This window comes from Semicossyphus pulcher, unplaced genomic scaffold, assembly GCF_022749685.1.
Source record: "Semicossyphus pulcher isolate SPU_LCO1_2020_fin unplaced genomic scaffold, fSemPul1.0.p SCAF_16, whole genome shotgun sequence".
Lineage (NCBI taxonomy): Eukaryota > Metazoa > Chordata > Actinopteri > Labriformes > Labridae > Semicossyphus > Semicossyphus pulcher.
Window position 1 is genome coordinate 19,272,320 of NW_027211670.1, and position 26,963 is coordinate 19,299,282.

The window sequence follows — 26,963 nt, forward strand, 5'->3', positions numbered from 1 at the left end:
CTGAGCTGCAGCCTCTTCTCGCCAGCGAGTAGAATTATGCAAAATGCACGTCAAATAATTCATTATGATGATGCATTGTGTCTTCTTGCTCCAGCTCCCCACTCATCACCTTGACGTGTAATACAAATTAATAATGTATGCAGTAAACCGTAATGTAACATCATGCCTCTCGTCGCAGCCCGCCCCCCCCTGCCGGAGGTGAAGGTGTTCCCGGGTCCGTCTGAGGTGGTGCGGGAGAGCAGCAGCACTACGGGCATGGTGGTTGGCATCGTGGCGGCCGCCGCCCTCTGCATCCTCATCCTCCTCTACGCCATGTACAAGTACCGCAACCGCGACGAAGGCTCCTACCACGTGGACGAGAGCCGCAACTACATCAGCAACTCGGCCACGCAGCCCAATGGCAGCACCAAGGACAAGCCGCTGGGCATCGCCAAGATCTCCAAGAACAAGAAGAACAAAGACAAGGAGTACTACGTCTGAGGCACGAGACACACAGACATATACGCATACACCTTTATATATAACGGTATATGTACATAAATAGATATATTCTCAAAAGAAATACACACATACACACTGACAAAGACATGCTGATGTTAATGTTTACTCTCCAATAATCACACATGCACACACGCTGGCAAGCACAAACATAAACACACTTACAAGCACACACACACACATATACATAAAGCACATACAGACTGGCCCGAGGGCACGGACCCTTACTGTACAGTATTTACCAATGAAGAGCCTCAGAGAGAGGCTCGTTTTATGAACATAAACACCATTCCAAATGATTTAAAAAAGAACCAGTTCAACTCCCAGTTAAGAACCATTTCCGGGCCAGACAGATGAAGAGTCCAGTCACTCCCCTGCCACAGTACGACCTCTCCTTGCGGACTCAGAGAGGTCGAGCGAGGAAGACTTTAAGTGAAGCACACGGCAGACTGAACAAAGATGATGTAAAAGCACCAAGAAAAGCACTAAGTGTCTCTTCCAAGTGTCCCGGCCTTCCTCCCCGCTAGCAGACGGGACTTGACGAAGCACGGAGGACGCCGGAGAAACAAGCACACCAAGTCTTACCCCGAGCAGCAACAGGACGGGAAATCAGGGTGTCGGAGAAGAGACGGTGAATTACGAGGCAGAGGCAGGGCCGGTGCTGTTAATGTGACGGATGGGCTGTGGTTGTTTTTACGCTGCAGAGCTCGTGTTTCACGGCATCCTGTAAATCAAAGCGGTGGAATCAGTGGAAAAACTGAGAGATATTTTCCTGGACAGGATACTTGAGACTTCAGATGCTACCTACAGACACCAGTCGAGGTGTCAGCTACACACACACACACACATACACACACTAAAATATCTACATGCAGACATACACGTACCTGCAATGCTAAAGAGCCACCATATCTTCAAAAGACTGAATCTATACAAGAAGACGATGGTGAAAAAGACAAAGACCATTATGATAATTGTTATGGCAATGATAATGATGACTATGAAGAACATTTTGGGCAGTATAGACTCTTTGGGGAAGGGGAGGGGGGGGTCTTATTGCACGTGAATTATCTTACTCCGTGTGATTTATACCGCGTTGAAAACTCCAGAGGTTACAACAACCGTGACGCACCGCCATCATAAATCAACCACCTCGGCTTGAAGTATTCCTAAATACCGCACTTCAAACGGTTTTCAGCGTGTGGGATCCAACAATGATTTAATCTCAGTTCAAATCCTCATCGACAAAGTGTGACCATCTCGAGTGTGCTGCATGCCTCAGTCCGAGCTGTGCGGTGAAGTGGCGGCGTGTCCCACGAAGTCCACAGGTGGTAGGTTTGCTCGTGCGAGGAGGAGGAGGAGAAGAAGAAGAAAGGGGTAGCTGTGCCCGCCACAGGCCACGACCTGTTTTCTAGCCTGATGTCTAATAGGCCACGCCCACTTATACCTGCTCTAACCAACCACCTTTTATAGCAAAAACCAGCCGAGGAAAAGAAAAACAGAACAAAGTAAATGTTACCATGTGTTGCTAATATATAGAAAAGTCCAGATCATGATGCCATTGGCTCAACGCGTTGCTTTGATTTCATTGGCTCTCCCTTTTCTCTCTTTCTCTTTGCGTCCTTTTGTCTTCATGCTATTGGTTGACTGATTTATCAACACTCATGGCGTGATGCGTTTTTTCCGATGGGCTGCATTATCCGTTCATGGACTGTGTCTGAGCCCCGTGCAGCTGAAGAATTGTAGCTCCGTGTTATATCAATACAAACAGTGCCATGACACCAACAAAGCCCCTCCAGTTCTTCCAACCAGTCAGATGCATGCAGAACGACCAGGGCGAGAAAGGACACGGACAAGACTGTGTGTAAGATTTCAAAGTATAATGTCAGAATTAACTTAACATATTCCCTTATTCTCTCCATCCTTAACTGGCCTTTTGGACCTCCTTTTCCTCCCTTCTCTTGTTTCCCCCTCGTTTGGTATGTTTCCCTCTCGGCCCTCCCAGCTCCTCCGTGTCCGTCGCTTTCTTTACCCTCTATCTCTGTTGTGTTGCCATCTGAAACAAAGGAGGTGTCTCGACCAATGGGACTCCGCATCTAGGTGTTCATTAACCATGTTTATTTTCTATATGTACAATTTTTCTACAGTATTTACTTTTATTTTTATTGTTACGGTTCTTTGATGAACATAAAGTGGAAATTTATTATGAAAAATAGTTTTGAAGATTAACGAGTAAATAAAATATTACCCAAGTGACCCCGGAGTGCGTTTGTGTTGTTTTTTTTTGCTCCCACAGCAAAACAGAATCTGTGTCAAATCACTAACAACCATAACAGCAGGTCAGTGTCTACAAAGAGAAACAGCACTGATAGAGAAGACAGTGGATAGTGTTGGAAACAGAGGAAGTGAGAATGAGGGATGACCAGCGGTAAAGGGCCCGAGGGTGGGAGTTGAGCTTGGGGCCTCTGTACATGGGCCGCAGATTTAGCTTAAAGGGCCAGTTCGCCGATTTCAAACCTCAGTCCTATCATGCTATTATGGTGAGCTGATGCCATTATGGTAGGAAAAAATGCTATTTGGCTCTGTGCCTTTGGAGGACGCTATCCGCTTCTCCAATGGACCCTGGAAAACCTGCGCCAGACTATGTAAAACACAGCATCTGGTGGAGGCCAGGGAGCTCGCTAAACTACACTTCCTCAATCTAGCACGCCCGCCTCCGATTGTCATGTCTCGTTCAAAATCGTCAGGTTTGAAATGTAGACTGCAGACCTGAAGATTTTTTAGACGATCCACCGGTATATTCTCGTCATATTTCGGATTCTGTACCGCTCTGAGCCATTGCCTGCAGCAATCAATTTCCTTGACTGGAAAACGGTAGTATTTCTCTCCAGCATCTCTCGCTGGGCCGTTCCTTTCAGAGGGAGGGGCCTAATGCACGCTGGGTGTTGTAGGAATGTAGAATGGGCGAAACCACGAGCTGTTTGTACAACTTTCTCCACAGCTGTGGCGCCAATTTCAAATATAATGGCTTCTATCGATTACAGAGAACACCAGCTTTGACTGACAGTGGCTTTTTCCAGGAGAGAATCGCTCCTTTAAAATGATATAAAATTTGCAGTCTCACATCGGGCTACATTACAGATTTTTTCTTGGGTGGGACGAGTGACTTCCTTAAGTCTTCTTGAGCCGAGAAATAGTCTAGTACAAATATAGAAAGGCAGTTCTTGCCAAAATAACATAAAGCATCATATTTTTAACTTAAGACGAGAGCAGCAACAACAAGTCTATCAAACCATCAAAAAACGTGTTCGTACAGCATCCTATTTTTAGGCGGGAAAAATGTATTTTGAGCCCAGTAAATATATGATGAAATTATTATAAATAATAAAAACTACTTTAAGATGAGAGAGCAAAAATCCCATCTGTTGCAAGTTTTAAATTATTCACATATAAGCACATACAAGTCAAAAGTTTATAGCACAAATATTCATATTTTTGTGCTTTCTGCAGCCCCACTTTGGACAGAGCCATGCTAGCTGTTTACAAAACTTCCCAGTCTTTCTATGCTAAGCTAAGCTAACAAGCTTCTGGCTCTAGCTGTATATTTAACAGACATACATAAGAGTGGTGTTGATCTTCTCATCTGACTGTCTGCCAGAAAACATGTACCTTTCTGCTTTAAACAAACTATCTACAACAGCAGACTCCCTCTCTTCCCTTTCACCTCTTTCTGCCTCAAAGTAAGGAAAGGAGCACCTTTTCTCCTTTTTCAAGTCCCAGTGTGTCTAACTGGGACAGTATGCACACATAAATACCCCCTCGCGCACACCGAACACGGCTTTGAAGTATGACTCAGTGCAGTGAGCAGAATATAAGTCTCTGCAGAGTTGCTGTTTGCTGGATGAAAGATCCCTGAGACCGCAGAGTCGAGCCTGTGTCCTCAGGTGAGAGGAGCTACAAGGACCTGCTATTTCAATAAACACCTCCCAAGTCTCACTGTCGTGTTTCGCTTTTCTCTCTCTTTCTTTTTGTCTTTTGCTGAACAGTCTGTGCTCAACAAAAGGCTTGTGTTAGGCTGTAGCCATCTGCCACTGTGCTGTCCTTGACCACGGCCAGCTCGCACAGAGATAGAGACACAGCCGAGTTATATTTTTAGAGTAAATATGGAACAACTCTACTGCAAACCAATGAGCACGCCGTTACCTCCTGCTGCAAACACATCAAACTTTTGCACGTACGCATAAAAGAGACGTACGCCAGCAGTCTCATAAGGCTGTAATGTTTCTTAGAATACAACCATTCTTAGATCGTCACATCAAGATTTAAATTGTTTGTACAAATATGAGTCTTGTGCTGCTTTGATGTGACCTGCCACGGGACTGCAGCTTTAAGAAACTCTGGTACAATAAATCAAATGGCAGCATTTGTGTTTAATATTGCTAATGGTCCCTTTACAAATAAAATGTATAAATGTAAAATGTCTTAATCTATGCCCATGTCTGTGGGTGCCAGCAGAAGACGACTCGGCCATGTTGTAACCTCAGTCAAGAGATTTTTTAAGGGCCTGTGTCCACTTGTAGCGGTTTCTGTGCTGGCAGCCCCTTTTTTCCATTCAAAACCAATGCAGCAAAAAAAACAGCCTCTGCTTCAGCTTTTTTTTGTTGCTGCTCACAGCGCTCTCAGTTGAAAGTAGTTCAACTTTTGGAATACGGCCTCCCTCACCGACCAACCAAAATCAAGAAGGGGCGGGACTTACGATATCAACTTTGAAGTAATGAAAGCTTTATGTACTTTTTCTTTACCACAAATCAATCTATTTTACCCATGTTTTTATCTTTGACCAGCTCATTTAATTTTTCCAACAACTTCATTTTCTTATTTTTTTGTCTTGCTTGGAGGAGAAGCGTATCGTTTCGTTTTTTTTGAGGGTGCAATTTCCAGGTCTAGCTTCCTTTCCATTGTTTTTATGTAAAATTTCCTTGAATAAAGTTAATATTAAGCATACAGAGCAACAGACTTACCAAGGGAAGCCGAAGTGCTGCCAGACAACTTTCGTAACCTAGCAACCTAACGTCGGTGAGAAGCGCTCTCAAATTGAGGTTGTGGGCGCTGCCAGCGCAATAAACACCGTTAGTGGACACAGGCCCTGAAGCAGCCATAAGGAACTTTTTAAAAATGTTGGCGCCCTCTGTGGCCATAAGTGGTATGATATTAAGGATTGATCTGGATAGTGAGTGAAAAAAACACAACTTTTTTTTGACATATTTATCTTTTTTAAACACTGCTTTTTGCAGGATGCAGGTAACGTAGGATAGCTATATCATTGGTGAGGCTTTTTTACCGCCCTTTTCACCTACTTTAGCCTACAGCTAACAGATTAAGTTGCTGATGTAGCATGGTAGCAAGGCCAACACGAAAGCTAGAATCAGTACAGACGTACGTGTAAGTCAAATGTTTTACGTTCCATGTCTCGCTTCGTAATTCATTCAAAATAGATAAATTACATAAAAGGAAGAGGGCTTACTTAGGATCAGATTCTGACCAGTGTTGACACGTGGTTTTTGTTGCCAATGCCTCAGTACAGGCGTCTCCAACCTTTTTTCATCTGAGAGCTACTTTGAAAAAAATGAAAGTGGCCAAGAGCCACTTACATTACACCGCTGTAATTGCTGGTGGGGCCCCATGCTGATTCTTTTGTCGACTGAAACGTTGGTACCACAGCTGAGGCACACACTTGTCCATCACAGTCGCAAATAAACTCCTCAGTAGTATGTTTTCTGCTTTTTTTGGCCACCGCCACCTTCATTGTTCATCATAAATCTGGCTAAACAGGCTAATATCACCAAACTCCTCACTTTAGCTCAACTAGCGTACAGCATAACTGACCCGACCTGTCGATGGAGGTTGCTGCAACATTGCTGTGATTGGTTCGGTTCAGACATTGACAAACTTGCTAGAAGCATCAACGTTTTCTATTGACAGCTGATAGGCCTATCCTGTTATTTTGTATTGGAGGGGGTGGGACATCTGTGTATTTGATTGACTGAAGTGGGAAGAGGCTTTCAAGGTGCATTTATTGTCAGCAGATTTTTGTACAGAGTCTGTGAACCTCTTGGCGGGATACTAAAATCCAGGCCGGTAGCCAGCTACGTGAACTACCTGTTGGAGACCCCTGCCTCAGTAAATTCTCTACTTTTAATGTCACTGATATTGTCCTGAAAATCTCCCCCTGCTTCCTTTAAACTGGCAAACGCACTGCACACGGGGTGGAAATATAAACATAGGGTTTGAAAACGTGTTTATAAAAATTGCCAGATTTCTTGCTGATGGTCTGGTTCACTTTTGTCGGTCATATAGAGTCAATAGTTTCAAATTGAGACTGTTTCATAACCAGTTAAAAGCCTGTTTCATTAAGTTTAAGCCATATCGGTCAGTGAAAATGGCAGAGCCCTGGAACTTGACCACCAAAATTGAGTGCATCCATCCTTAATGACATTGGCTACACCTGTGTTTGACTCACAGGCCAAAATATCCACTGTGGAAAATATCTATTGACTTTTCCATTTAGTGTATTTATCGGCTTGTTGAGCAAGGACAGTGTCTCATTCTGCAGTGTTGAAAAATTCTCTACATTTTCACAGCACACCTCCCCTGCACAGGTGCAGAACAATCAGGAACATACTAATATAATCTCTAATGATATCATCTTTAATTCATGTCATGTATCAGCACAAACATGCACACAGAAGCCATGGACGTTCCCCTTCGTGAGTCCTTCATTTACACTCCTTTGTACACCTGCATTCTGTCTTTCTGCCCGTCCTTCTGTTTCCTCTTTCTTTCCTTGTGTAGAGCTAAACTGTGGGAGTGTGTGCGTGTGTGTGTGTGTGTGTGTGGTCATGTCAGGAGCTCAAGGCTACATTTTTCTGCTTAGCTTTGGAACAATCATAAAGAGCTCTGTTCCTCTATTTAGTTCCCACATTATGACACACACACAAATATGTATCAATACAAGAAAGAGGCAGTTATATGTGCAAAGGAGAAACTAAGGTGTATATAAAAGGAAATGTAAAAAGAAAAAAGATTGTTATGTAAGTGTGTGTGGTTGTGCACGCACAGACGTGTTTACGTGAAGGCAGAGAGAGCGTCCTTGTAGCCATGCTGACACAGTGGAGTAGAAATTTCAACACAAATATGAGACGGGAGACATAACAGATTCACGCCTGTTCCTCATAATTACTTTTGTCTTTGAAGCTAAAAAGAAGATTGGCTGGCCAAAACAAGAGACGTACTCCTACTGTCTGAGTTATTGTGCTGCTAGTGTACTTGGCAGTAAATCAATCATGCAGTAAAAAAAAAAGACAGTAGGCCTAAACCTGAAGAAAACAAGATATATGGACGAAAAATATTCTAATATACAATTTAGTGAATCATAAAATGCTATAATTATTACCACAAATCAATCTATTTTACCCATGTTTTTATCTTTGACCAGCTTGTTTCAATTTTCCAACAACTTAATTTTCTTGGTTTTTGTCTTGGTACATTTTTAATTCTATTTCCCAGTCTTGGCACACTGTTTGGCTAGCTAGCTTAAATGAAAACACTGCCAGCTAAACACACTGGACACCAGCCTTTTCAGCATGCTACCTCCCTGAAGCTAACATTCACAATACACATAACACAAACTTATAAAGTTTTATAAGCAAAACTTTATGGAGCTTATAAAGTCAGTGACGTTAATGTTATCATGAATATACTGTCCTGCATACCACTGTAGCATTTATACTCTTGTAGCAACCAAAACATTTTAGACCGCAAGCTAATGCTTATACCATTTGCAAGCTAACGCCACTGGTATCTGCCACTGTCTGTAAAGCACTTTGGTCAGCTCATGTTGTTTTAAATGTGCTATACAAATAAATTTGACTTGACTTGTTACCGTATGAATGTGTTACATAATCCAATAGGAAAGCCGGGAATTCCTCGCTAATGGTAATGCTTATTAACAGTTATACTAGCTAGGATTTGGTTGAATGCTAATGTTAGCTGTTGCTTCTTATTTCCCGGTAGCTAATTTGCTATCAAAACAACATATTTGTTAAGTCATAAGGACAGCTAAGTTACAACAGGTAACGATAGTATGCTAACACTACTGTTAATTAGCATAACATTAGCTAGAAATTTGCAGCTTTCCTTTTGTGTCTTGTAATACAAACAGTAACGTTAGCTTGAAAGTGGTTGAGCACAAGCATTAACTGTTGTCAGTAGCTTATAGCTTAAAGCAGTGTTAGTTAGGTATTAGCTAACTTTTTAGCGGCAGCTAGCTGGCTGACGTGTCTGATAATCTTTGACTACATGCTCTGCACCTAAATAAGAACATAGCTGTTTGAAGCAGTAGAGCATACGCCTAAAGAATAAATCAATGAAGGTGTCCTGTTCAACCAAGGGGATGTACGTATACACCAAAAAAGTTAGTCATAAATGCAATGTTCACCCATTTACTCGTATACCTGTGATGTAAACCCACAACTCCACTCAAACAAATTAGCTAAATATGTCTGCTAGTTTACTGTAGGTTTAGCTAAAAATATCACATTCAAACACCCACAGAAACAACAGCCCAAACCTCTAAGGTACCTTTGCTTTTTTAGCTTTTGGTTTATTAAATCCTCAATTCACAGTTGCTACATTTAGCTAGGAGGACTGTTGCTTCAGTTGTTTATGTAAAACTGGCTGCTCTTGGTGGACCGCTTCTCCGTCTCCTCAGACAGAGAGCCCAGAGTGTTCTCTGAATAACCAGACAGTTTATTCCAACAGCACTTTGAATTTATTAACGGTCCAGTTGTGCTAGAGTGCTCGCTGGTGCTCAGAGTGACTATTTATGATCGCAAACTTAACAAAACCAAAGGAAATAATTCAATCTATACTTATGATATCCTTGGATGACTTCCTCGTGTGATTAGGTTTAAAGAAAAGGCGTTAAAGGCTAAAGTTTAAAGAACAAACAATGGAAACCAATTTTTGACAGACTCTTGCATGTAATTAATAAAATAGAAACACGACTTTCTGTCTTTTAAAGATCTTTGCTCTGCTGTAGTTATTTTTACACATGCACTTATCACACACATCCCCACAGAGACCTCCTACATCCTCATACACCCATAAAGCTTTTCACACGCCCCCATCGTTCACCATCGCATGGCAGAAAGCACCTCGCACATCTTCTCTCTCCGACCCGGCGGTGAACCCAGAGCACATAGACGGACAGACAGAATCAAATGTGGAGTGTGGCCTTGGGTGTAAGGCCTGCATGCATGTAAACACCACGTGGGAGACAGTAACAAAAGAAGAAGAAAAACAGGAGAAGATTTGGAGTCTGTCCGTGGTAAGATGATGGTTCTGATGATAGTGATGTTTGTGATGATGAAGACGGCAGCAGCCTCGGCGCCCTCCTCTGAGATGGACGTTAAACGTGGAGACGGGACCAGCTCGGCCAAACGAACCTGCCTCTGGTACCCGCTGAGCGCCGGGGTCACAGAGATCCCCTCCAACATCTCCAGTAACACGCAATGCCTGTGAGTACAAGCACACATACACATCTGCAGCAAAGTTTTGGAGGCTAATATTAAGTTTCTGCAGACGTTTTTTTCCCACATCTCAGAGAAATTGTTTCATATAGTGTAACACTAAGCTGTTCTGTAGCCTCACAGGTAATAATAATGTTGCTTAGCTTTAATAATTCACATGTTATGGTTGGAAATCTAACAGGAAACAAAGATTTCAGGGTGCCTGTCAAATCCTCAACAGCTCAGTAACAAAAACAACTTTCTTCCATCTTATCTCTACGTAGAGCTTGGCTTCCTACCTTCTTGGCTGATGTCTCCTGGCATTTTTTATATAAATCTTTGTAAAACGTCCTTTATTAGTGCCCTTATTTTGGATACAAACCTGGGTCGAACCAAGACACAGGATAAGACAAAAACTATATAAAAGACTATATAAATAGGGGTATCATGTAGGCCTACAACAAAGACATTGAAAATTATATTTCGTGGCTTTACATATTTGTACTGTCTTAAAATGCTTTGCCAATTCGTGCCACGGAGACGATGCCAATGCAAAGTCAATAAGGATACTTTTTCATGCTGGATACACAAATCATCAATCAATCTTTATTTAAATACCGTAAAATAACAACACAAGTAATCTCATGACACTTTACATATAGAGCAGGTCCAGATCGAACTCTTTGCCATATTATTTACACAGATCCAACATTAATCCACCATGAGCAAGCAATAGTGGCAAAAAAAAGAAGACGTCCTTTTAACAGGCAGAACCCTCGAGCAGAACCGGACTCAACAGCCATCTGCCGCGACTGGATGGGCCCAAAAAATGTAAGAGTCCATTTAAAGGGGGGATGTTAAAAAAAACTTGAATCAAAGAAACTAGAGTTTGAGCCCTATGTAACACGTTGACTTTCTTACTTTTCGTCACGCAACGTTATTTACAAATTTTATGTACGTACGTAACTTTACTGACAAGTGCAAAGTTATTTTAACGCGAACCTTCATCTTTTTTCTAATCCTTACCGAGCAGCACCTTCAATGTTCTTAAAAACCACACATGAGGAAGGTTTTCCAATGTGCACTTTCTAATTGCTTCGTATCCGTGGTGCTAGCATGAAGCATGTGTCAACACGACGTAATGTGTTAGGCTCCAGTCACATTTAAGACGTATAAAATGCTCCGCTTGAAATAATAAATTGTGTCTGATACGTTTTTTCTGCATAATACGTTTAATTACCTTGTACAAATCCTCCCAAGCCATCTCCTCCTTCTCCCTCTGCATAGGCCTCGCCCACTGCTCAAATTTCCAGCTGCCCCCTCTGTCACGAATACAAAACACGTCTCTGCCATCGTTTAGTGGCAACTTGTTGAAACTTAGCTAGCTTGAAATGTAGTAATTAGAAGTAGTAAAGTTAACGTTAGTAGTCACAAGCGAGTTTGCAAAAGTTACAGCTGGCTCACGCGTCGTCAAAGTGGTTGCCGTAGGTTACACATAATGATATGCATAGTGTCACCCCGTCCATTAACGGGATTGGCTCCTTAAGTTTGTGACGTCTCAAACCTGCCAATCTGAAAACATGTTGTTCAGCCTGTCCTTGGTGCACTGCAGTTTAAAAGCAGACAGGCCCAGCCGTGGAGATGACTGCTCATGTTGTCCCTGATACGTCTTGTAGCACATGAAGAACACCACATGGAGATGTTTACAAGGTTAAACACTTGATTTTTTGTAATTTCCCGTATTCTTTATTTGAGACAAGGTTTAATAAAATTCAAGCAGCAAAGGCCGAGATTTATGATTCAAACCTGAAAGTTTTTCTTTGAGAGGAATTTTTTATTTCTTGAGTAATTCCGCTTTAGCCTCTAAAGTGTCACGTGTTGATTGATGGCACTGCAACTTTTTACGACACAGTGAAACAGCTTGATGAGGCGAGTGAGGGTCATTGCCACCCAGAGTAAACACTGACCTGTTGTTTTGGCCGGTGAAATTTTTGGAGGAATCTCAAGGTTGGAAGGAGGGAGGAGAGAGAGAAAGCGAAGATCGCCTCAAGCTTCTGCACAAACAGGGGCTCAGACATACACAGGATCAGAGTCAGGATGTACATAATGTTTCTCACGAAAGCATACAAAGGCAGATACAACACGAGGACTACTTTGTGGCAGAAGTAGCGACTCTTCCCAGGAGACGCACAGTAAAGTCCCAGGCGATGTGTGTGTTCTGTTCTGCTCGAAGGTCAAGGCTGAGGAACAGTTGGGATGTTTTCAAGAATGCAGAATTGGACGGCCGTTTTACAGACAGATGCAAATTCATCTTTTGACCATTTAAGTAAACCAGTTTTCTTCTCTGACAAAAATATCCTCAACAAAAGTCACAACCTTGGTTTATCTAAAACACGATCAATCCAGCCACTAATGATTTCTGTTCATTTCTCATTAGTGATTACTTCTGTGTGATCAGTGTGGCGCTAAACGGTGAGGAAGTGTATCTGTTTCTGCACCAACAGGGAAGTAAAGCAGACGCAGATCAGAGTTATTCCCCCCGGCGTGTTCAGGAGCCTGCAGCACCTCGAGAAGCTGTAAGTGTGTGTGTGTGTGTGTTCATGTTTATTCTTTGATGTGGAACGTAATGAACCGAGGAGGTCAAAACACTCCAGATATGGATAATCCAAACAGAGAGGAGGTGCAGAGGAGGGCGACAGGGTCAGGACTCGTGTCAGAGTTTCTCTGTATGTTTAAGAAAAGGAATTTAAAGGTACATGTTTATGTTTGATGTATTAAGTTTCAAAGTCATTCCCCACCAATCTTTGAAACCAATGGAAAATAAGAAAAATATAGAATTATTCTTGTGTAGTTTTGTGCTTAATAGCAAACATGCAAAAGAGCAGAGGTTAACTAGTCTCTGTAATAATAAAAGTGATAATCTTGAAGATCTTCATGTAAATAAATTAAATCTGTTAAGTCTCTATCTATCACTGAATGAGGTAACACAATGGTGATTGAGCCTATGGCCCACTGATGAAAGCCTTTGCATTTGCAGTATTACAGACTGGGTGTCTATGGTGACTTTAGCGGAAAAAATCACAAGCGGCGCCCAGTTAGTGACGCGTTTTTCATCAGCCAGCAGTGGTCGGTCTGTCAGAGAGGGTAGGCGCTGCTTTTCCACTCTCTGCAAGTGTTGCGAGTAAACAGTAATCTGCTATGGCTGAACAAACAAAGAAAAGATGGATGACTACAGATACAACTTCAAAAATAAGTGAAAATACAAAGAAAAAGAAACAAACTCGACGCTCAGATGAAGGCAAACAGTCTAAAAAGGAAAACGACCGTCAGCGAGGAAAATCAAGAGTTACAACCGGAGCCAACAGTGGACGTCACACATGCAACACTTTCTGGATATCTGGGAAGTGTGCTCCTGCAATTACCGTTTATCGCCATAGGTGGCGCCAAAAAGAACGAAACTGAGAACTTCGAGATTATCACTTTAAAGACAAAATGTTATTTATCTGTATGAAAAGAACCTTTGTGTATTTTGAAATATATTTATTAATTAATTTATATATTTTCTATTTAACACGGTTTCATAGGGTTTTATCTTTATACATTTGCCTCTAAAGTTTTTTTGTAGTCTGAGTTGTTTGCTCTTTTTTTCTTTTTTTCTCTATAAATTGCCACAAAATATAATGAGTTGTCTTTAAGCTAACTCAATTCACATATACAGTATATATTCAGTTTACAGTCACATTGATCATTTCATCCATTATCTACACCGATTATCGTGTTCAGGGTCGCGGGGGAGCTGGAGCCTATCCCAGCTGTCACTGGGTGAGAGGCGGGGTACACCCTGGACTGATCGCCAGTCAATCAAAGGGCTGACACATAGAGACAGACAACATTTCGCACTCACATTCACACCTACGGGCAATTTTAGAGTCACCAATGAACCTAACGAGAATGTCTTTGGACTGTGGGAGAAAGTACCAGGAGGGAACCCGCGCATGCACGGGGAGAACATGCAAAGAGAGGCCCCCTCCAAATCTGGATTCAAACCAGGAACCTTCTAGCTGTGAGGCGACAGCGCTAACCACTGCATCACAGTGTCAGTCTGACTAAATTCATAACTCTTAATCATTTCATCTATAAAAGATTTAGGCTTAGCAAACTTAGATTTAAAGAAAGCATTTAAAGATTCAGCCAAACTTTAGCAAAAACAAAAAATATCAACCCCAGAACATATATCATAGTTTTTGACATCTTGATTGTTTTTTATTGATCCACAGTTTTATGTATGATGCATCAATGCAGCTTCATATACAAATGGGCCTTGGGAAATTTAGTTGTAAACTGTGTGTAAACTAAAGGTTGCCTTTATTTTGAAATCTATATTTGATGTTTCTGAATTTAGTGCATCTCTTACAAGTGTTAACAAGTGTAAGATGACAAAAGTCCTCTGTAACATGCCATAATTATTGTGTTATAAAATATTATACTTCACAACCATTAACATCCTTTATTTCTCCCTCAACCTCCTCCTCTTCCGTCCAACTTCAGCATCATATCGGAGAACGACGTGCTGGAGAGAATCGGTGCGTTTGCCTTCGCCGGCCTCCCTCACCTCACTGATATGTGAGTACACGGTTTACAACAAGCGACCACTCATGACGCATTAAATCCACCCGGCTCGTGTGTTTAGCCTTTGTTATGGAACAAGAGGAGCTCTGAATCCTGAGAAAGCTCATCACCCAGACATCTGAGGTGTAATCTTTGCAGAGCGGTGGAGACAAAATACTGTACGCTCCAGAATAAGTGCTGAATATTCATGTCATATTCTTAATGTGTTTCCTTTAGCTACATCTCTGAGAATGTTGCGTTGGAGAGCGTAGGAGCTTTGGCTTTCTCTGATCTCCCTGAACTCACTGACATGTAAGTACAACTGGCAGTGGTGAAAGCCTGTCATTGTAAGACCAGTCATTTTTATTAATAGGACTGCGTGGGCTTCTTTCAGAATCATAACAAAGTCAAAACACCTGAGACAAATCGATCCGGATGCTTTCAAGAACCTGGTGAAACTACGGTATCTGTGAGTACTCAGTGAGAGTGAAGCGAGCGAGGGAAACTTTCCTCTGGAGTTTGTGTTTTTCAAACTGATTGTGAGTCAAAAATGGGTCATGGGTGACAGGCCTACTTCTGTCCGCCAAAGACATCATTTTTTAATTAGCTCGGATCTCCTGGAAGTGTCACACTTCATCTCATGAAAAACTATAAACAGAGTTTTCCATGTGAAATCTTTTTAACTTGATTGTTTTTAGCTTTTGCATCAGTCTTGAAATAACCGTTTATGAAGCACAGAACATTGCCAAAAAGCCCTCACTGACATTATTATTAACCATAACTGTTATGTTTGTTCTAATTTGTAAACACTGGGACACATACGGTAAGTTTACAGGGAAAAAATGCAATACATAAACTTTTAAACCAGGGCACTTGCAAGAAAAACTTTGCATTTGTATTTAAATCTAAAATTTTTCTGATTTTTGTGTGATTAAATGTCCACACTTTACCCAGAAAAAAACATCCTCGAACCTGTTTTTATGTCAAATGCTGGCTAGCAAGCAGCTAGCAGCTAGCAACGTGGCTCTGTGGTTTGCCAAGCCAAGTATCAACTGTTTAAACTGTGAAAACTTATATGTTTTAAACTGAACCAATATCTAAAAAGCTTGTAGTTGGATTACGATGAGGTTTTGTGTTTTTTCGTGGTCCTCGGAGGATAAATTCTTCTACATTTGGAGATCCCAGACTTTTCCTCTGGTGCTTCAATAAGGTTGTTTTTGTGGTTTTATTAATTGGATGAATTCCACTGTACTTTGTGTATAAATAATCATGCTGCCCAGAGGATGAATTAACTTGAATGTGGTGACACTTCTGCTTTGCATCAAGCACCAGAATGAGGTCATCATTTAAAGGGGCAGTCTGTAGGATTTAGTAGCATCTAGTGGTGAGTTTGTAAATGACAACCAGCTGGTTCATGGTTGCATCACTCTCCTCTTTAAGCGTTAAGGAGCAACTTCGGTTGCAGTCAAAGAAAAAGCTCAAGGCACACTCTAGAGCCAGTTATTTGTTGTCCTTCTGGGCTACTGTGGAAACAAAGCAGTGCAACATGGCTGTGCTAAAAGACGAGCCATTGCCTCTGTAGATATAAAGGGCTCGTTCTTAACCAACATAAGCACAACGTTTCTTATTTTCACCCTTAATCACACACTGCTCCTTTAAGTGTAGTTAAGTAATTTGGTTTTTAACCCAGTAACAGCAAAACTAATGTCATTCCCTTTAGCCACTAACCGTACTCTGTGTTGTTCCTATGCTAACATGCTAAACTGCGATGCTAAAAATATCATACCAGCTAAACATCAGGATGTGAGCATGTTGACGTTAGCATTTAGCGTCTATAGGTAGCACAACCTGACAGAGCCTCTAGCCTGGTTGTAGAGTCTTGTTGGTCCTGCTTTGAAATAATTTCCAAATTAAAAACCTGTTTTGTCCAAGTTCTGAATAATCACTGTTCTACTGACTGTTAAATATTTCAGTGATACTGAATTCTGAACTTGTGAAGAATAATTTGACAGTTGTTTGGAACAAGAAGCCCTTTAAACATCTCATTCGTCTCTGTGCCACCTCAATTGTTTTGGAATCTCTTCCCCTGTTGATTTTTTTACTCGGTTAATCCGATGAATGCTACATTGTTTGATTTTATCACGATGACTCACTGCACCGCAAGTGTCTGTTGTTCAGAGGTGGTGGTGCGAATGTAGTAACATTTGGTGCTTGTTCTGCTCTTCACAGGACCATCTCCAACACCGGGCTGAGAATTTTTCCAAACTTCGCCAAGATCCAGTCTGTGGCCCCACTTTTTGTGTTGTAAGTCTAAATGAGAAACAAATACACAATTAAACATATACAGAACACTGACAGTACAAAATATCCGGAATACAAACCATCTGTCCAAGGCCCCTTAAGTGTACCTACTTCTGGGTATTTTATTTTAATCATGTGTTTTTTTCCATCTTCCTGCTGCTTCATGCTGCTCAGGGACCTGCAAGAGAACAGCCACATAGAGAGAGTCCCCGCCAATGCCTTCAGAGGCCTCTGCACTCAAACTATCAGCGAGATGTGAGAGATTCATCACTTTTTTAGAAACACCACCCTCACACAGCTCCGAGTGGGCATTACATGCGCAGTGATGAATGTTCCCTGAAGTGCACTCTGCCCTCTTTACTGAGCCATCTCCGAGCTGTCTCCATTTTTTCTGCTTTTCTAACAATTTTACTGCCATACTGTGTATTTATTTTTTTACTCGCCACATTTTTTATGCCGTCCATCACGAGTCCTGTAAATCCCTAAATCCGATTGCTGTGTTATACTACTTTTGGCGGATCAAAAACGAATTAAAACTAAACAATTCATTAAAAAAATAATATTTTCCTTTAATTAAATGAAATGCTACTTTACTTCTTCTCAGTACTTCTACTCTGCTATATCTTTTACATTTTAGTCATGCTACGTTTACTTAAATCAAACTTTATATTTTTCGAAACCTGCTAATTTAACTAATTCAATCATTTGAAGATCGATATAATTCTCAAGTCGGACCTTTAAAGAGGGGGTATTATGCTGTTTCACATTTTAAGACATATATGTAATTGTAATAATATAAAAACAATGTTGGATGTCCAGACTAAACGTGGGTGAAGTTTAGAATCTGTTGGTAAAAGTATGTTGGAGTAATCTCCAGGCTTCTCAGCTGAGTCTGCAGGCTGCTGTGAACGCCAGGTTCGACACAAAGTGCAGCCTCAGCAGGCTTCTGAGAGCTGTCCAATCAGAAGAAAGCTGGCTTGTAGGGGCGGGGCTTCTTCAAGGGACAGAGCTGACTGAGTCGTTTCAGGCAGAGGCTGAATGAGGGCCTGCACAGAGCACCAGTGTGAGAAATATTAAGAGTTTTTTAAACTGTAAATTATGCTAAGCTAGTCCACAGGTATCACAGAGTGAAATATGAAGCTTGAAATGAGCATAATACCCCCCTTTAAATATAAAGCTACAGCAAATAGCGAGTTAGCTTAACCTAGCACAAAGAATTAAGGAAAGGAGAAAAAGCTAGCTTAGCTACAAGCACCTCTTAAGCTTACTAACTCTTTCATAATGTATGTTTTTTAATTATTACAGAACCTTAGCTAACCTTAACTAACACATATTAACTGAATTAAGTTAACTACAATTCATCTTTCGTCTTTGTTACGCACCAGTTTTGGCATGAATTGAACAAATATTTAACATGTTAGTTAGCTAGCTTAGAGGTGCTTGTAGGCAAATATTCTAACCTTTTTCAGGGGCAGGCTTGCTCTTTCAATCTGTTTCCTGTATTCTAGCTAAGCTAAGCTAGCTGTCTGCTGTCTGTGCGTTTATATTAAACAGAAATAAGAGTGTGCATTAATCTTCTCATCTAGTGCTCAACAAGAAAGCATTTTTGCCTTAAGCATTCATTGAACTTAGTTGAATCTTATTACCTTTGGTCGGGACAAGCCAGCTGTTGAGTATTTTAGCCAGGCTTAGCTAGCTGGTGGCTAGCTGGTTTATATTTAACAGACAGACATGAGAGTGGAAATTAATCTTCTCATCTTATTATCAGCAAGAAAGAGAGCTTCCAAAAATTTTTAAGTGCGTTTAATCTTATTACTTTTTTGCAGGGGCAGGCTAGCTCTTTCTTTCTGTTTCCAGTATTGAAGCTAAGTTTAAGCTAAGTGAAGCTAGCTGGCTGCTGCCTTAAGGTTTTAACAGACAGAGTGGTATCAATCTTATCATGTTACTCTTGGCAAGAAAATGTACATCCCAATACTTTTTCTTTAAGTAAGTTGAGAACACTCTTTCCTACGACTGACTACTTTTAAATTAAATGCAGTAGGCCTACAGCTTCAAAGTTACAAAGCTCCTGGCCAGTTAAAAGCAGAAGAGCAAGAAAGAGAAGAAGTCTTACATATTCATAAAAACATTTTATTTAGTTTGTCATTCTTGTACTGCTGTAGCCACTGAGAACAAAAGAACCGCACACTCTGAAATTAGCTTCGATTGTTTGGATACGTTTCCTGGGATTGTTCTGTGTTGGAGCCACGTGACTGTAATTTGGCTTCTCTTTCCAATGACAGACGGCTCACCAGAAATGGCATCAAGGAGGTGGCAAGTGACGCCTTCAACGGCACAAAGATGCACAAATTGTGAGTCACAGGCACGGACAAAATTCACAAACAGAAAAATTCACAAAAAACTTGCATATTTAATTCCTCTTCTCTCTCTCTCTATTTCAGGTGTCTGAGAGGCAACCAGCAGCTTACTCACATCAATCCCAACGCCTTTGTGGGTTCCAGTGAGTTGGTGGTACTGTAAGCATGACATCCAACAGTAACTCATGCCTACATGATTCAGCCCGCATCATTACTAAACTCAGCATGTAGGAGAAAACATGAAACAATGTGCCGTGTGTTGGGAGGCTCAAAAAAGCGTAGAAACATGCCAGATTTAAGGTAAAAATAAACCAAGAGCAGGTGAAAATAGGGATTTTCCTGTTTATTCCCTGAACAAAGTGGCAGCAGAAAAAAAGACTTGGTTTTTCTGTTGGGCTGTCATGTTTTATTTTTCACTCCTCATCCAGTTAATCACTTGGCAATTAAACGGTAGCTCTTTTGGTCCAGAAAATTTCACTTTTATTCCAAGCAAAGCTGGACTTCAGCTGACATAAATCCGCCTCTAAATCCAGAGTGTTTCTCTACAGAAAATTGATGACAGCTTTTATGCACTGATTATGGAAGGATAAGACATTTCTATTACATGAAGCAAAAAAGACGTGCTTAAAAAAGCATTTCGAAATCAGAATCAGTGTTACTCCTCTGTTAAAGTCCAGCTTGTTTGTTCTTGCAGGGACATTTCCCACACGGCCCTCAGCTCCCTGCCGGACTCCATCCTCGGTGGACTCCAGAAGCTGTTTGCAAAGTCCGCCCGCCATCTGAAAGAGCTCCCTCCTCTGCATCTCTTCACTAAACTCCACCAAGCCAACCTGACGTACTCGTCGCACTGCTGCGCCTTCCAGAACGTACACAGGAACAGGTGCGCATCTATTGTCCTCCTATTTTAAAGACCCCCTCCAGTGAAAATCAAGTTTTCCACCTTAACATAAACGTAAACATCTGCATGTGGTTTTTCAACCACATCCATGATACACACCGTGTGTGTTTGACTTGGTTTTGTCTTGCCTTTTTTATCCACCACTTGTTTTACCCTGTCCTTTACTTTGAGCTGTTGCAACAAGTTAATTTCCCCCAACAGGGGATCAATAAAGTCTATCTTATCTTTTCATGTGCTACAAGACATATCAGGGACAACATAAGCAGTCATCTCCATGGCTGGGCCTGCCTGCTTTTAAACTGCAGTGTACCAAGGACAGGCTGAACAACACGTTTTCAGATTGGCAGGTTTGAGCTGTCACAAACCCAAGGAGCCAATCCCGTTAATGGATGGGGTGACGCTATGCATATCATTATGTGTAACCTATGGCAACCACTTCAGCGATGCACGAGCCAGCTGTAACCGCCCTCTTAATTTTTGCAAACTCACTACTGACTACAAACGTTACTACTACTGATGACTACATTTCAAGCTAGCTAAGTTTCAACAAGTTGCCACTAAACGATGGCAGAGACGTGTTTTGTTTTCGTACAGAGGGGGCGGTTGGAAATGTGCATAGTGGGCGGGGCCTGTGCAGATTCAATTTTTAATGAGGGAGAAGGAGGAGATGCCTTGGGAGGATTTTTACAAGGTAATTAAACGTATTTTGCAGATAAAACATTTCAGACACAATTTATTATTTCAAGCAGAGCATTTTATACATCTTAAAACATGACTGGAGCTGCTCTTTAAGAAGCTGATATGAGAGAATTATGACTGTAGTAGGCAGCCAGCAAGGAGTAGCAAACGGAAACACTCAGATTTTGCACTTTTTGTGTTGTTTTTATCTTTTGGTAGATCGAATTGGAGCTCCCTGTGCTCCCACCCAGACGCCCCAGATGACATTTTCTTCTACAGGGCCCACTGCTCCAACCTCACCTCCATCAGCTGCACCCCCACACCAGATGCCTTCAACCCCTGTGAGGACATCATGACCGCTGTCCCCCTGCGGGTCCTCATCTGGATCATCTCCATCCTGGCGCTGCTTGGGAACGCAGCGGTGCTTGTGGTCTTGTTAGGTATGAAATATTACAACATCATTTTTCAAGCAGAATTCATAATTGGTCGTACCATACTTGAGGTTTTCGGCATTTTTTTGGACCATTCTGTGTGGAAAGTTTTGTTCTTCAGAGGCTGAGTACCAGTTAAACTAAACTCACTCAGCCGGTTATGTTTGGGGGCTTATGAGAGGGGAATAGCACCCTCCCTTCCTCCCTCTCCCCTCCTTAACAAAGGAGAGCCTTGCCGAACAGTCCTTGTGAAATGGGCTGTTTTCAGCTCATATGGGCATGACTTTAGTGTTGAATCAATGCATGAGAGGTTGTTGATGTTGCAGGCGTAAAGATGTAAAAAAAACATATTGGCTGATGTTTCCATTAGTATGCAAGACAGCAAAATACAGACACACACAAACGATGGTTGCAAGACCTCCTGCAGCTTTAAGATTGACCAAATAACAGCTTCATATAACAACAGACCAAATCTTGACTGTTAAAAATGACTGTTATTACATATTAACATTTGGGTGTTAAATAGTTTATTCTCTGTTGTCAGGCAGCCGCTCCAAACTGACTGTTCCTCGTTTCCTCATGTGCCACCTGGCCTTCTCTGACCTCTGCATGGGCATCTACCTGGTCGTCATCGCGACCGTAGACATGCTCACCCGCGGCCGGTACTACAACCACGCCATAGACTGGCAGACGGGGCTGGGCTGCAGTGCCGCGGGCTTCTTCACGGTGTGTGTGCATGCATAAATGATGCATAAACAAAAAACGCTCATACACGTCTCTGAGTAGAAACATGCGTGTCTGTGTGTTAATTGCAGGTGTTTGCGAGCGAACTGTCAGTGTTCACGTTAACAGCGATCACCCTGGAGCGCTGGCACACCATCACACACGCTCTGCGGCTCGACAGGAAGCTTCGCCTGAGACACGCGTGTATTATCATGACTGCAGGATGGATCTTCTCCTCCCTCGCCGCCTTGCTGCCCACAGTCGGGGTCAGCAGCTACGGCAAAGTGGGTGCTTCGTATGAACCTCACATTCTACACCATCTCTTCTGGGCTTTTAGTGTTTTTGTTTTGTTTGTTTGGTTTGTTTTGTTCCCTTTAACCAACCTGTATTTGTTGTTACAAACTTTTTGAGAGGCCTTATCCACGGAGATGGTTGTGACACATTGAAAGCCCTCTAACAATGTGTTGAATACGTGTGTTTATGTGTCTGTGTTTGTGTGTGCTGCAGGTGAGTATCTGCCTCCCCATGGACGTGGAGTTTGTGGTATCTCAGGTCTACGTGGTGTCCCTGCTCCTCCTCAACATCCTGGCCTTCCTCTGCGTGTGCGTCTGTTACCTCAGCATCTACCTGACCGTCCGGAACCCCTCGTCGGCGCCGGCCCACGCCGACACCCGCGTGGCCCAGCGCATGGCCGTCCTCATCTTCACCGACTTCGTCTGCATGGCTCCCATCTCCTTCTTTGCCCTCTCAGCCGCTCTGAAGCTCCCTCTCATCACCGTCTCAGACGCCAAACTGCTGCTGGTGTTCTTCTACCCGATCAACTCCTGCTCCAACCCCTTCCTCTACGCCTTCTTCACCCGCACCTTCAGACGGGATTTCTTTCTCCTCGCTGCTCGCTTCGGCCTGTTCAAGACACAGGCGCAGATTTACCGCACGGAGAGTTCGTCGTGTCAGCAGCCGGCATGGACCTCTCCAAAGAGCAGCCATGTGATGCTGTGCTCCTTGGCCAATACATTGAGTCTAGATGGGAAACACGAATATTGACATTGAAAGAAGCACATGACATGACATGACAATTTCTCTAAGGTCTGATGGAGATGCTGACAGTGCATGAACACCTCCCAACGTTGCAAGAAAATTCCTCTTTGCTTAAAGGAGCGATTCTCCCCTGGAAAAAGCCACTGTCAAAGCTGGTGTTCTCTGTAATCAATAGAAGCAATAATATTTGAAATTGGCGCCATAGCTGTGGAGAAAGTTGCACAAACAGCTCGTGGTTTCGCCCATTCTACATTCCTACAACACCCAGCGTGCATTGCGCCCCTCCCTCTGAAAGGAACGGCCCAGCGAGAGACGCTGGAGGGAAACACTACCATTTTCCAGTCAAGGACATTGATCGCTGCAGGCGACGGCTCAGAGCGGGACACAACCTGAAATATAACGAGAATATACCGGTGGATCGTCTCAATCATCTTCAGGTCTTCAGTCTACATTTCAAACCTGACGATTTTGAACGAGACATGACATTGGAAGCGGGCATCCTAGATTGAGGAAGTGTAGTTTAGCGAGCTCCGTGGTCTCTGCCAGATGACGCGTTTTCCAGGGCCCACTGGAGAAGCGGATAGCGTCCTCCAAAGACACAGAGCAAAACTAGCTCCCCATAATAGCATGATGGCAAACTGGCCCTTTAAGAGGTGCACTTTTCACATGTGTAAGCTGTGGTGGCAAAAGCACACATATTTTTTACCTAAGCAGAATAAGAATACCTGTGTAAAAAAGACGAAGAAGAAGTAATGATTGAACTGATTCTTCACTCAAGTAAAAGTCAAAAGTAGCCCTTTGAAGGACGTTTCTGTCCGGATGTTGTCATATTTGAGAGAGAAAAAAGAAAAGGTAAATCTTTTTAACTTCAAATGAAATACAAATAACAATATACTAACAATAATGAACATACACTATGCCTTTAATGTGCAGATCACTTGGATGGGGAATGTCCTGCTGCTCTGAATCTGCTCCAACGTTGTCGGCCATGTTGGTTGGTTCACTTTCAGCCATGTGACTACAAGTTCTCTCTGTCGCTAACGGACGTTACATTTACTGAGCTCCTCCTCTTTACGGTCAGGTTTCCTTCTTCGCTGTCTTTTACATAATTATAGTATGTATGTAGTACGATAGTAGTCGTTTTAAAAGTCAAAAAGTTATACTCAGGTAAAGTACAGATGCCTGAAATCTTTACTTAAGTACAGAAATGTATTACAAATGTACGTTACTTCCAACCTCTGCTCCAATATATTGAAATGACGCCAAAACTCTTTGGCTTTTTGTCGTCAGATTCTGTCGTAGTATATCTGACACCTCTGACCTGCCACCATGCCCCTCTTAAACCATGTGACCTGTGGATAATTAACACTGTATGTACAGTATGAATAGAAATCCAGGTAAAGATAGCTACAGAACAACTGCAGGTACTTCAACTGAATCTAGGTCAAACTTCTGTCCTACATTATTCCTGGTGTTTGTTTTAACTCCACCGGAGCCCCACATGGGTGGAGTTTACTGCATTATAACAATTTACATGAGGAGTGAGACGAGAAGAGGTGAGGTGATTTTACTTTCAGGCGTCGTCTTCTGCCTCCATCTGTCGTCCTAAGATAATCTGAAGTACTTTGAAAGAGTTTAATAGCGGTTCGACTCTCGGGATATCGCACATGTTCACGTCAAGAAATGAACATCCCTTTAACATTCAACATCATCATTGAATGATATTCATCTAGGAGCACACCGCAGGGACACTCATTAATAATCTCCTCATACTCTCTGTCTGCTGTAGCTCCACAAGCATCAACATGTCTCCTAACCTTCAGATTCTTGTGTTTTTATCAATGAATTATGTGTAATTATCCGTGTGATTTAACTGTTTCTCATTTGTAAATTTGTGTTTTATGCCACTTTTTTTTAAATCTGCGCGTTTTGTACAAAATATATCTTGTATTTGATGTTTTTTTCATCTTGTTTATAAATGTTTTTATTATATTTTCTCTGCTTGTGTCCATTTTTTTGTTAAATTAATGTGTATTTTAGAGGTTAGAGAGGAAAAAAACTCTCACACACACTAAATTGAGCCGTCTTTATCTCGAAATGCTGCCGTCCTTCAGAGCATCCAAAGATTTCAAGGACAAAGTGACCCCTCCGACCTCTGCTCGGTGTGCCAGGGTGGGATGAGCGTGTGAGGGGGAGACTACGCAGCTGCTCCTTCTGCTTATTACAGGAGGATGGATACGCCAGCATGATAAGGGACACACACTGAGAAGCAAGAAAACCCAGGGTTTCAAGGCTGCAGCTGCAAGGAGGAATCCGAGTGCAGCTCATTGATATGGATACACTGCCTCCTACATGCCAACACCAGGCGTGTGCATGCATTATACTCTTTAACCAGCAGGGGGTGCTGCTGCTGCTGCTGCAGGATGTATTGTTATTTCTGCCTATTTATGGTCAAATCGTCAAGTTAAATGCTTTAAAAAAACAACAGATTATAAGAATTTTAACACATTTCAATGAAGGCAGCTATAGGATCTTTACAATAAGGAAATTACATGCAGCATGTACTGCACATGCAATAAAGACATGTAGGCCTATAGTGTGCCATTATTGTTAAACTATTATTATGATACTATTAAATATGATAAAGGTAAAAGTTGAAAACAATGCATGACAAGAGATAATAATATTTAGAGTAAAGTAGAATAAATACAATACATAGAGTGCATAAAATAAGGTAGAAATACAGAATTTGTGACATTAAAAAAAAGCACCTTTACAGCATTTCAATGTGAGGTACAGTTAAGTTAAATAAAAACACATGCATGAAAGTGTATGATGAGATTAAACAGAGCAATAACAACAAATGTTTCTGTCTTTGTCAGCAGTGGACGTCTCTCCTAACATGTTTCAATAAAAGAAACTCTCAAGTCACAAAACAGACACGTGAAACCATCACTCAGTGTTGCCAGATTGGGCGGATTTCTGCCAAATTGTGCTTCTTTTGATTACCTTGGGCTGGGGAAAACAGCGTTGGGCTGGTAGATGAATTTTGGGCTGCTTCTGTCCACATTTGGCGGGGTTTCGAACACTAAACAAGCTGTCATTTTATGGCAAAAAGAAAGATTTCGTGGTTTCCACTCACTCATTGTTTACAGATTTGATTGACATGAGGTGTATTCAATCCAATGAATTTACTTTTTACATTTCTTAAATCAGAAATGTCAATTTAAGTCACATTTAATGCTTAATCAGTGCCTAAATTATGCCTTATTTTTTAATGTTTTTGGTGCACTTAATTTCTTCTTTTAATGTTTTATTTTGGCATTTTCCTTTCTCCACAATCCTATAGTTTTTAAATAGGTTGGATTTTGCTGTCACATTTCATTGCAGTATTTAATCACTTTATTGTGACAGCAAACACCACCACAATGCCAATTTGTGTATTTGGTTGGCTACCTGCACTCCTTTTGTGTTGCGACAGGATATTTATCTAACATCTTATCTTTGGTTATTTGATGCAGATATGAAGCTTTGCATGCTTATGATCTGTTTTCTATTGCGTATGTAATTTTATGGTTTTACACAGGTTTCTGGCGAGGTTAGGATTTGGGCTGGATACTGTCAATCTGATCTGGCAACACTGTTATCACTTATGTGTCCAAAAAAGAGAATATTTTCCCACAAGATGCCCATTTCTGTCTGCAGCAAGGATGTTATTTCTAAAAGGGTCTGACTTCATCTCAGGGCCTGAAACAACCTCTTAAAATCTCCCTTTCCTCACCTCGCCTCATGCAGAGCTGACGATCTTTAAAGTCTGCAGACGGAGCGCGGTGGAGTAATGGGACACACTTTGGCCTACAGG

General features: G+C 41.8%; 2 protein-coding genes across 10 annotated transcripts in view; both read left to right on the top strand.

The window, feature by feature from the left end:
- nrxn1a (neurexin 1a) overlaps positions 1-2,754 on the top strand; it is a 73,779-nt gene extending 71,025 nt beyond the window's left edge. For all 9 annotated transcript variants that reach the window (XM_069664277.1, XM_069664282.1, XM_069664280.1 and 6 more), the window contains one exon: positions 179-2,754. In XM_069664277.1, coding sequence (XP_069520378.1) covers positions 179-480 — 302 coding nt within the window. In that variant the 3' untranslated portion in view covers positions 481-2,754. The remainder of the gene's footprint in view (positions 1-178) is intronic.
- A 7,137-nt stretch (positions 2,755-9,891) lies between these two features.
- Positions 9,892-23,107, top strand: fshr (follicle stimulating hormone receptor). The gene is made up of 14 exons (XM_069664553.1): positions 9,892-10,076; positions 12,572-12,643; positions 14,616-14,690; positions 14,913-14,987; positions 15,070-15,144; positions 16,905-16,979; positions 17,151-17,231; positions 19,259-19,327; positions 19,418-19,492; positions 20,028-20,213; positions 21,129-21,349; positions 21,885-22,066; positions 22,156-22,347; positions 22,571-23,107. Exons 1-14 carry the CDS (start codon positions 9,892-9,894, stop codon positions 23,105-23,107), a joined length of 2,100 nt encoding a protein of 699 aa, XP_069520654.1.
- Positions 23,108-26,963: the final 3,856 nt, after the last annotated feature.

What these genes read in the sequence shown, in the direction of transcription:
- fshr (XM_069664553.1), top strand. Translation starts at nt 9,892, where the DNA reads ATGATGGTTCTGATGATAGTGATGTTTGTGATGATGAAGACGGCAGCA. An exon ending in GTGGCCCCACTTTTTGTGTT is followed by an intron (nt 16,980 to 17,150) that starts GTAAGTCTAAAT and finishes CATGCTGCTCAG; the next exon opens with GGACCTGCAAGAGAACAGCC. An exon ending in GGGTCAGCAGCTACGGCAAA is followed by an intron (nt 22,348 to 22,570) that starts GTGGGTGCTTCG and finishes TGTGTGCTGCAG; the next exon opens with GTGAGTATCTGCCTCCCCAT.